This window comes from Nycticebus coucang, chromosome 20 (genome assembly GCF_027406575.1).
Source record: "Nycticebus coucang isolate mNycCou1 chromosome 20, mNycCou1.pri, whole genome shotgun sequence".
Classification (NCBI taxonomy): Eukaryota; Metazoa; Chordata; class Mammalia; order Primates; family Lorisidae; genus Nycticebus; species Nycticebus coucang.
Genome location: NC_069799.1, coordinates 50,131,303 through 50,143,387, shown reverse-complemented (window position 1 = coordinate 50,143,387; position 12,085 = coordinate 50,131,303). Strand labels below are relative to the sequence as shown.

The following is a 12,085-nucleotide window of genomic DNA, read 5'->3' as shown; positions in this document are numbered from 1 at the left end:
AGCTGCTAGCAGCTGCCTTCATTCCTTGGCTCGTGGCCCCTTCTCTTGCCACCTTCTACTTTCCCTGACTCTATTTCTGACATCACAGCTGCTCCTGACTCTGACTCTCCTACCTCGCCCTTCCACATATAAAGACTCTTGTGATTGCCTTGGGCTCAACTGCATTATGTCCTCCTATCTCAGCATCTAACATCATTCCATCTGTGAAGCACCTTCTGCCCTATGAAGGTTCTAGTGACAACAGTGTGGACATCTTGCAAGGGCTGGGCATTATGTAGACTCCCACATCAGTGAAGCCACATGATCACAAATTGAGAATTCTCTACAAACTTGAAGATCCAACTAGACTTCCTAATCCCTTGCTTTCTTTTCAGATGCAGAGAGAAATCCTTTATGCCAGAGGAGATGGCCCTGGTGCCTCCCGGCCTGGATCCACAGCCCATCCACCCCACATGATTCCGAATTCCCCGCCGTCCACTCCTGTGCCGCATTCCATGCCTCCCTCCCCATCTCGAATTCCTTATGGGGGCAGCCGCCCCATGGTTGTTCCTGGCAATGCCACCATCCCCAGGGATAGACTCTCCAGCCTGCCGGTCTCCAGGCCCATCTCACCAAGCCCGAGCGCCATTCTAGAAAGGAGAGACGTCAAGCCCGATGAAGACATGAGTGGCAAAAACATCGCCATGTACAGGAACGAGGGTTTCTACGCCGATCCTTACCTTTATCACGAGGGCCGGATGAGCATAGCCTCCTCCCATGGCGGCCACCCACTGGATGTCCCCGATCACATCATCGCGTATCACCGCACGGCAATTCGGTCAGCAAGTGCTTATTGCAACCCCTCTTTGCAAGCAGAGATGCATATGGAGCAGTCACTGTACAGACAGAAGTCAAGGAAATATCCAGATAGCCATTTGCCTACACTGGGCTCCAAAACGCCCCCTGCCTCGCCCCACCGGGTCAGCGACCTGCGAATGATAGACGTGCACGCACATTATAACGCCCATGGGCCCCCCCACACCATGCAGCCAGACCGGGCCTCGCCCAGCCGCCAGTCCTTTAAAAAAGAGCCTGGCACCTTGGTGTACATAGAAAAGCCACGGAATGCTGCAGGATTTTCCGGCATGGTGGACCTCGGCCCTCCTCTAGTTGAGAAACAAGTTTTTGCTTACAGCACTGCTACGATACCCAAAGACAGAGAGACCAGGTAAGGTGTGGTGAGGGTGGCTGAGGGTGGTTGGTGGCCCTGTAGGGCTGGGGGCTGCTCTACAGAGGTCAAACCAAGAGAACAAATGGCCCAGGGTGCCCGGCAGGTGCTGTAAAGAACGCAGGAGGGGTGTCCTTACTTGCAAAGAGTTTCTGAGTCAGTGGCAGTTAAGTTGGGGAAAGCTATAGCCGTCTCAAGGGGACAGGTACACCAACAAAGCCGTTGGTCCCATGGGCCTCTGGAGAGCATGGCACTAATAGCATTATTATTCATGTAAATCTGAATAATTTGGAAGAAAATTATGATGAACAGAAACCATTCAGACAACTAGATCAAGAGGTCCTAATAATTTTTCTTCCGTTGAAACTAAAGGAGTATATGGTACCAGTTCTACCTATTTGAAATAGCTGTGCCTTTCCTCGGAGGAAAGCAATTTCACTTTCTCATCTATTTATGGGGAATAGAATGTTGTGATCTATTTTCTAGAACGATAAAAACTGAATTCACATGAAAATACTAGAATGGTTCAGATTTAATATGCGTACAGAGTTGGTGTTGAAAAAATTTAGCAAAATTTTTCTAGTGAATGAGACGCTTTGGGGTATCTAAATTTCTTTTTGAGTAGATGTGTATTTTATAATTTAGCAGTCCAGAACATTCCTACTGTAACTGGAAAACCCTCTGGAGTTCATTTAGTAGCAGAAAAGCTAATTTAGACAGAAGGCATTTTTCTGGCCTGAATTATTTGAAGGAAGTCAACATAATAATTCTAATCATAAAAACTAATCAAAAATTAAGTTCAAAAGAGGTTACCTACTGTCACAGATAGGATCAGAAAAGGTATGAAAAATATGTTCCAGATATCCAGTTACTCAATAGCTCATTAGAATTACTGCATCTCACTAAAAATGGTACTATTGCTTACGATTACATAACCTTTTGAACAAGATCAAAATTGTGAATGGAATGTGAAGCATCTACCTTACTATTTTCACAGCAGAAGGATTTTAGGGGGAGGAAAAGAGAATGAATGTGAAAGTTTTGGAGTCAAGGATGGAACAGAAAGTTCTAAATCTCACAAGGAGTTAGAAAAACAGCAATGGTGACTGGTTTGATTATGTACGACTTAGAAAAATTAAGGATTGCAAAGTAGTGTTTATCTCTCCTTTCCATAGTCTTTAGAAAGTGAAATTCTAAGTATCAAAAAAAAGGGATTCTTCTCATAACCACGGACAGCCAAGGGGTATAGGATAAACTCTCACAGTGGCAGCTTAGAGCAGACCAATGTCACAACTGGAGAGGAACCTACCAAGATGTGCCGGAAGGCTTCACAGAAAGGATAACACACTGGTGCCCCACAGTGGACTCTGAGGTGCTGTGTGGGAAATGGCATATCACTGAGGGACGAGACTTAGAGCTGTGAGAGTTCAGTCCAGCAAACGAAAACAATCCATCTGCAGTATGTAATGTTGACAGCCTGAATCCCACCATCCCATCCTGGTAGGTAGAAAGGGATCAAGAACTTAAGTCTGTGTGACACACACTAAGGCCCCACCCTTGCAAGAGGGACTTTACCTAACAATTGCAATCAGTGTAACTGGCTTATTGTACCCTCAATGAATCCTCAACAATAAAAAAAAAAAAAAGAAATCCAAAAAAAAAAAAAAAAAGAACTTAAGTCTGTTGTGATCATATTAAACTAATTCCACTGCTCTATTTTTTGTTTTTTGGGTTTTTTTGAGACGAAGTCTCACTTTGTCACCCTTGGTAGAGTGCCATGGTGTCACAGCTCACGGCAACCTCAAACTCTTGGGCTTAAGTGATTCTCTTGCCTCAGCCTCCCAAGTAGCTGGAATTATAGGCACCTGGCTATTTTTAGAGATGGGGGTCTCACTCTTGCTCAGGCAGTCAGTCCACTTCGGCCTCCCAGAGTGCTAGGATTACAGGCGTGAGCTACCATGCCTGCCTCCACTGCTCTGTTTTGGGGGATTTTGTATGCTTTTTTCCCAGAACCTAGTTTGGTGTCATCATGTAGTTACCACACATACATAACTTAATGAATATCATTGAGCCCTCTGTTTCAAGGATTTAGTTATGAGAACCAAACGAAGACTCCTTTGGCTGATCCCTGGAGTCTTCTCTATACAGAATCCTGAAGTCTTAAAGGATTTTAGCTTTCAGTACCTCTGATAGTCTCTTTTTTGAGAGAGGGCCTCACTCTGTCACCGGGGCTAGAGCGCGATGGTGTCATCATAGCTCACAGCAAGCTCAAACTCCTCGGCTCAAGTGATCCTCTTGCTTCAGCCTCCTGACAAGTCCGGCTAGTTTTACTGTTTTTGTAAAGATGGGATCTTGTTCTTGCTCAGGCTGGTCTTGAACTCCTGGACTCAAGCAAGCCTCCCAGACTGCTGGGATTACAGGCCTGAGCCACTGCACCTAGCCAACCCCCGGCATTCTTTTAGGGTCTCCATTTCCTAAAAAAGATTTGCCAGCCTCAGATGCTTCCTTTTTATTAAACCTCAGAAAATTCTATGGATTTCTCTTTTACATGTTAGAAAACCTGTTTTGTTTTTTGAGACAGAGTCTCACTATGTTGCCCTCATTAGAGAGCTGTGGTGTCACAGCTCACAGCAACCTCAAACTCTTGGGCTTAAGTGATTCTCTTGCCTCAGCCTCCCAAGTAGCTGGGAGTACAGATGCCAGCCACAATGCCTGGCTATTTTTTGTTGCAGTTGTCATTGTTGGTTAGCTGGCCTGAGCCGGGTTCGAACCCTCCACCTTCAATGTATGTGGCTGGCACCATAACCACTGTGCTATGGGCACCAAGCCTAGAAAACCTTTTGAAAAATTGAAATGATCCTATTCCCAGAGTAACAAGTATTAGAAAAGGTGGCTAAAAATGATTAATGTTCACCTAAAACACACTGTCATTATCAGTATCATATTCTGACATACGATTGTAATTATGAATATAATTTTACATCTTCACATTTTTCATTTCCCGAAATGTAAAATAGCAGAAGAATTTCATCCCACACACTTGCTGAGGTGACTCCTCACCTGTTAATCTGCTCATCTGTAGAGGGTAGAATTGAAACGCCTGTGCATATATAGGCTGGCTGGTGTCCTTCACACACACCACACACACAATCACACAGACACGTACACCAAAAGCACACATGCATCACACAGACACACACCCTGAACAGACACACAAGCACCACATAGATACAGAGACACACATCACACGGACACGCGTACATACCACACAGTCAACACAAACGCACACACACCCCGCTTACCTTTAGAATCACATTACTGAAAAACCTAAGCACCCCTACTCATCCCGCCCACCCCTGGCACATGACAAAAGTGAAGAATGGTTCTCTAATAAAAAGAACTTGAGTCTGGAACTTTTGCCCACATGCTCCCACCTGTCTCCCCATCGTGCCCCCAACCGTATGTATCAGGAACAGAGGAGAGGTGTGGGGTTCTCCCCATCCTTCCTCCTCTCCATCTGCAGCTCCCAGTGTCTTTGGGAAAGCTCCATGACCGAGCTGACATGTAATACTATTGGGATTTATATAAGGAGGAAGAAGAGGCAGGTGGCAGCTAGCATTTACTGAGCCTTTTATGAGCTGGGCATTATGTTGGATACTTCTGACACATCATATGAAGTCACTGTCATGACAGCCTAGTGAGGGATGTACTGTCATCATCCCTAGTTCACAAATGCGGAAACTGAGACTCAGAGAGGTTAAGTAACTTACCCAAGGTCACACAGCCAAAAACATGGCCTAAAACGTCCAGGTCTATAAAAGAATCTATACTTTGTTGCCACTGTGCAATAGCCTGCCTGGTGAGAGAGACTAATGAAACCCACCTTTGCACGGCAGGGAAGTCAATTCAGGAAAAAATTCCGAGCATTCCAACCAGAGTTCTTCAAAAATTATTTCAGGATTCCATGCTAAGTAACCGCTCCTAAGGGATATTTACAATCATAAACAGAGTATAATTTGCATAATTATGCTGCTAAATATATACCTGCCATTTAAAATATAACTGCCCTAGCTAGTATATTAGCACAATTATGCAGAAACAGGGAAAGAATAAGAGAACATCCTTGGTAGATTTTATTTTCGAAAATGCATCTGAGTACTATGCCAAAGAAAAATTTTAAAAATTAAGGACACCAGAAACAATTACTTGAGCACAAAATTATCATCCATTTTCTCACCTGTTCAGTGATATTATTTAGAAATACTTCATCTGTGCAAGTATTATTGAAGAGTCTTCAACCCTCTTAACGCCTAATTTCATGAGTACAGGGTCCTGTAAAGTACCACACCAATTTCTGTCGCAATCGTATGATATTAAAAAGCAAATAAATCCGAGAGTACATTTTATGTGAGACTCTCAAGTGAGATTTTTACATCAGAGACGTGAAACCACAAAAACACAGGAGGGAGGCTGTAGATGTGTTTTCTTTTGGCGCCATTGGGTTCATACGCTGTTCCGAAGAGCACTTCGATTATAATAGTCCAAATAACTGCAGGATGTGAAACATTAGAGAGAAAAATTTTTTCTTGTGCATTCCTACTCAGGAAACATCCAATGGCAGCTTTTGATTTTTTTTCTTTAAGAACACGATTTTGTAACTGGGCTGTTGACTTGAAAATAAAGAGGTCAAGAGAAAGTCATTTATACTTGATTCTCAAGTGTAAGTAGAGGTGTGCCTCCTTCTAATGAATGCGTCATCTTTTGGTTTTAAGATGCTTCAACAGGCGTCTGGTAATGATGACTTGTACCTAGAAGATCTGGAAAACCCAGTGTCAGTGGTACAACATATGCGATGGCTGGGGATGGCCCCCAAAAGGACCATGGGCTTTGGGGTAGAGCCACAGACCACAACTGCCTTCACTTTCAGAGCAGCCATTCTCATGTTTGAGATTCTAGAAAGAATGCAGCCTTGTGTGAGGAGCCGCCATTACCCAAATGACTTCCCTTCAGCCACAGCTCCAAAAAGAGCCTAAGTCCGAGTGAGTGTAAGGGACTATCCAGGGAGACCATGTGTGACAGATGGCCTAGCACAGGAGGCTCTATCTTCCCTAGGTTATAAAATTACTTCATTAAACAGCATCATTATTTCTATTTATTGCGCATAAAACTGCCCTTAAGAATTGTAAAATTCTAGGACATTTATGTTTTGCTATTTTCTATTTGTAGTTTGGATCATATACTGTAATGTAAAATATCTTTATTGAAATAACACTCAAAATTCGAGGGGGCTTATTGCAAAGTGACTAGCTCTCCTCCCAAATCTATATTCCTCCAGATGGAGTATGATTTTTCAAGACATAGTAAACTTGAACTGAGGTCATATTTTTATACTATTTTGCACCTAAAGCAGCTAAATTCAACAAATAAATGAGTCACACTGGGAGGCAAATTCTTGCCCTGTCTGGGCACCTGTATCTGGAAAAAGAAAAGCCGTATGAGTTCCCGCTGGGATTTCTCTGAGTCATCATAGACGTAGAAAGCAGACCCTTCTGTGTGCAGGAGGAAGCCTGCATGCTAACTGGTAGTTTGTGTCTGGTTTTGATCATTTTACATCACTTTTTCATTTCGTGCAGATTCAGTGTTATTAATATCACGTTGGTAGCTTGGAGTGATGGCATGGATCCTTGGCTTAAGAGTTGATCTAATGCAAGTGTAAATTCAGATTTATGTCATTTTAAATAAATGTTCATTGTGACTGGTAGACCTTTAAAGATTTTCTAAACTATGTTTTATCCGGCTAGGGGGCAGTGAGTCTGAATGATGGGAAAAGAAATGATTTCATGGGCGGCACCTGTGGCTCAGTGAGCAGGGCGCCGGCCCCATGTACCGAGGGGGGCGGGTTCAGACCCGGCCCGGACCAAACTGCAACCAAAAAATAGCCGGGCGTTGTGGCGGGTGCCTGTAGTCCCAGCTACTTGGGAGGCTGAGGCAGGAGAATCGCCTAAGCCCAGGAGCTGGAGGTTGCTGTGAGCTGTGTGACGCCACGGCACTCTACCGAGGGCAATAAGGTAAAACTCTGTCTCGACAAAAAAAAAAAAAAAAAAAAAAAACAAAGAAATGATTTCATTTTATTCCCTTTCTTTCTCATATAGTCAAAAGTGAGTCATATCAGAGATTGCCTAATTGAACTCAGCATCTCTCTAAAGTGGGGTCCCCTCTCCTCTGTGCCGTTGACAGTATGGGCCTGATAATTTCCTGTAGAAGGCTATTATAAGATGTTCTCTCAGTCCATTTTGTCTTGCTGTAAAGGGTAATTTATAGAGAAAAGAGATGTATTATATTTAGCTCATGTTCTGCAGGCTGAGAAGTACAAGGGCATGACGCGGGCTTTTGTGCTGTGTCATAACACGGCAGAGAAGATCAAAGGACAAGTGGACCATGCAAAGAGGGGAGAATCTGAGGGATATCTCCTAGCATCCCCCTTTCACGGGACCTAATTCATTCCCAAGAAAACTAACCCAGCCTTTCATGAGCCAGAACTCCCTGCTGCAAGAACAGCACCACATCCGGCATGAGGAATCCACCCCCATCAACCCAAACCTCCCAACACTGCCTGCCACTTGGCAGATCCAATTTCAACCTGAATCCTGGTGGGGGGACAAACCAGCCACGTCCAAACCATAGCATGTGCTTAGCAGCAAGTCCAGCTTCTACCCACTGGGTACCAGGAGCAAATGATGCCACAGTCCTGCCCCTAGTCATGACAAAGACATCTCCAGACAAATGTCCCAAGGTGTGGCAGGGGAGGGCAAAATGCCCCTGGCTCAGAAACACTGCTCTAAAGAAAATTTGAACTTTTTCTCCTTAATGGAGTAGAGAAAAGAATGCCCTATTCTCAAGCAATGTAAATTTCAGCATTCGTAAGAAAAGGATCATGACAGGTATAATCTGCCTTCTGCTGTTTGCTGCTTTGGTAAAGCAGCTCATTATTGATGAGACTATTAATCAGTCTTCCTGTCAGGCATTTACTGAGAGGCAGGACTTCAGTAGACTCCTGAGCCAGACTGTCAGGGCCCAGATCCCAGTTCTAATACATGGGACCTTTGACAACTCACGGAATCTTGGTCTGCCTCCATTTGCTCATCTGTGAAATAGGCACGATAATACTGTCTGCCGTGTAGGATAGAATAACTCATTGCAGTTAAGTGCCCTGTGCCATCTGGGGATATATAGTAAGAGGTTGAGAGTTCCTACTTTGAGCAAAGCTCTCTTCTAAGAAACAAGGAATAGATAGAGCTGCCTAAGACAAGTGATAGCCCGAAGAAATCAGAGGAAGACATTTTTTAATACAATACCAGAAACCACATAAAGGATCAGGGTTGAGCAGGTAAAACTAAGTGTGAACAGAGAATGGAATTAGCTGAGTTTACAGACCCAAGTCACAATGTTTGAAGTATCAGAGTTGTTTTGAAGGGCATTTCAGGAAACTAGAACCGCATGGTTGCTGGGGTCCAGTGGCAAAAAGACAAGCCAGGTTTTGGGATATCCTTTTAACATTGCATCTGAGCTATATGCCTGATGATGAAGAAACCCAATCAGGGATGGCTGAAATGACTAGATGTTCTGTTTGGATGCTTAAGAGTGCCTGACTTCAGCTCTTGTCCAAATTGCTTTTTCATGCAGCTCTAATTATGGATCAATAAATGTTTATTGAGTTCCTCTTATGTGCTTAGCTGTGGGCTGGATACAAAGAAGCTTAGTAGTAGTAAGTGGTCCCCATATGCTAGGAACATTAACCAGAAAGACAGTCATGAAACCTTAAAAGCTTAATATACACATAAAAGTCATGCCACAGTTAAGTGCAGGCAACCTCTGAGTTACAAATGCCTACCAAACCCCTGTTTTGGAGGAGCAACCACAGCACTAGGATTGCATTCTCAACCTTTTTTTTGGCTTTCGTAATGCCCAGGGATCTTCTTCTGGTCACCCTGAGAGTGACCATGTCTCCTCGAGAACCAGGGAGAGGGGCGGAGGAAATGCCAAATCAAATGCTTCTCTTGGAGGCTTGAACTTTAGGGGGCCGAGCTCTTCCCAACTTCTTGATGTTCTACTGGGAAGTCAGGGCACGTTTTCCTTGAAAACAATGAGACACAATGGCAGGACTAATAATACACTGTAGGTTCAAGAGGCTTCCCTGGGCCAGCTGGAAACCCAACCACCATTTATTCCAAGTTCTAAACAATGAAAGTGCAAGCAAACTTTTTGATTACAAGCCTGCCATAATTTGGGGACTGCTTGTACATAATTAATTCCAAAGACGTGAGACAGACAATAATTGCTGTGAATTCAGAAAAGGGAGCGCTGTCCCAAAGCTATGCTGGTCTGTTCGTGAGAGCATCAAGATGATCTAGAATTTAGAGCATGTACCTAAGGAGACAAAGAGATGCCATTTGGAAAGGCAGACTGGTCTTTATCAAAATTTGCTCTGCTTCTACTGTCACGGTAAAAATGACAGTCTCAACAGGATGTTTCGCCACTCTTAGAAATGAAGTGCCAAGAAATTGAATTGTTACCTTTTTCACGGGCATGTCAGTTCATGGTTAAGTCATATTTGTTGGTCATTTCTTTCTTAGCCTGCTTAGTTCAGGCAACGGGTGTTTGGTAAACATACTTTTTTTTTTTTTTTTTTTTTTGTGGTTTTTGGCCAGGGCTGGGTTTGAACCCACCACCTCTGGCATATGGGACCAGCACCCTACTCCTTGAGCCACAGGCGCTGCCCTGGTAAACATACTTGACCAATTGACAAATTTATGAAGCCAGCCATCCTCCTTACCTACTCAAAAATGCCAGTGGAATGACTGCCACAAGGGCTGTGATACTTTAAACAAACCAGCCTCTCCAAGGGAAAAGCCATCATCTGTCGCTAATTAGACGGAATGAACATTCGCCTCTGTGCCTCCTTTAAACATTCACAAGATGCTGTCAGTCAAAAACCTCAAGTCTGATGCTAGAAGCTAAACCACAAGAATCCAAACACAGATTTGGACAGTTCCCTTTCTTTGCCAACTAGAAGCTCTTTAAGGAGAGGAGTAACAGTTTAGATGCAGATTCAGTCTCTTTAAAAGATGAGAAGATCAGTTCAATACAGAATCAGCATGGCCGCCATCCAGTCTAAAGATGGGTTCATCTAAGCAGCTGGGGAATCCTGGTCCCTCATGATGCCCCGGCCACCTTGCAGCCTCTCTTGTGACTGGTTGTCCTTCTCTCTGGTGAGTACCACGGAGATGCCATGTGTCCTTATTTGATTGTGGACTTTATTTTTCATGAATGAAATGGCTCAAAAATATAGGTAGACCTACGTATTCCTTTCAAAAATGGCAGGTGTTTAAAAAGCTGTGTTGCCCATGACACTTATATCGAACACCTGTTGCCTGACCCAAGCAGACTAAAAGAGAAATGACCAACAAATATGACTTAACCATGAACTTTCATGCCTGTGAAAAAGGTAACAATTCAATGTCTTACTCGTATTAACAGTAAATACCTCCTTTTCCTCGCAGTCCATCCTCAGAGCTAAAGAGATCTTAGAGAACTCTGTGTCTTAACCCTTATAGACAGGGAAACCGCCAGCGACTTCCTGAAGGTCCAGCTTCTTGACTTGCTTTAGTCAAATGATTGTTTCACTATCACGCTGTGTCGCTATTCTGTCTTTGTAATGAAAGTAGCATGCCCCTACCTCCCCACAACAAAGGCAAGTAACTGAGAACTCAAAACAGAAATAGACATACACGCCAGGGAAGCCAAATAGAGGTGATGTCTTCCTTTTTTTCCCTGAGTCATTATCTTACTACTTTGAAGTCTGCCCTAAGATTTTGCAGCTCAAAAGTAGGTGGGATTAGGGGGCTTATTTCCACAACCACCTGAGGACCAGTCAGAAGAGCATCTCTCATTTGAGGGAGATGGGAGGCCTGTGTTCAGGCCATGCCTACCAGTTCATACCTGTTCAAAAAAATGAGATGTCACTTCCAGACAGAGCATGACTATCACAGATTACCTGCAAGGAAGAGAAAGAAAGTGCAAGACAGGGGATTTCGTAAAGCAAGGAGTAGGCTTGCCCTGGGGTAGGGAGGTTCCAGTCACGCAGCAAAGAGCCAACAGGAAGTGAAGTCCTCACCCCAGAGGGTGAGTCACCAGGGAGGCAGCTCTGAGCCGTGTACTTCCCAGGCAAGCACCGGGCTCTGGGAGAGGCTGCAGGCTCACTGTCAAGGTTTCCCGAGGAAGATCCCTGCCTCCCCAAGCCTTCACTCTAACAAAGGGATGGTAACCACTACTCAAGAGCTCTGTGCAATCTAAATGAAAGCAGCCATTAGATCACTCTGTGAGCTGGAAAGTTCTCTATAAATGAGTCTTATTGGCCTAAAACAGGGAAATCATATCGTTGTGCTGACCTTCTGGAGCTATCGTTGTGTCCTGATCCCTGTCTTGGGCCTGTTTTCTGGTGTCAGCCAGAACAGCCTGCACAGAAAGTAAATTGTGAAATAGATGAAAGGCTGGCTGGACCGATGCCCAAGCCTGTGCTGGGTGGGGCATGGTAGCAACCTCAGAAATTGATTGCACTTGGTGGGGACATCAGGCATGGGCGTCACCAAGCTTTGTTGTCCTGGCCAGGCTGGTCACACTTTTTTTTTTTTTTTTTGCTTCAATCAAGATCACAGAATAGGAAGAACCATGGAACCTAAATAATCCCTTCCAACCAGAAACTTTTGTCATTCTGTGATTCTAGAATTCTAAGTCACATTGGATTTCAGAGGTGACATTCTTTTGGGTGGTGGGAAGCTTAAGAGAGAATGAGCCCTTCTGTTTTATAAGAGGTAGTTT

General features: G+C 44.1%; 1 protein-coding gene across 19 annotated transcripts in view; it reads left to right on the top strand.

Moving 5' to 3' along the window:
• The window catches only part of KIAA1217 (KIAA1217 ortholog), a 445,617-nt gene that overhangs the window by 366,249 nt on the left and 67,283 nt on the right, over positions 1-12,085 (top strand). For all 19 annotated transcript variants that reach the window (XM_053572349.1, XM_053572348.1, XM_053572347.1 and 16 more), the window contains one exon: positions 375-1,207. In XM_053572349.1, coding sequence (XP_053428324.1) covers positions 375-1,207 — 833 coding nt within the window. The remainder of the gene's footprint in view (positions 1-374; positions 1,208-12,085) is intronic.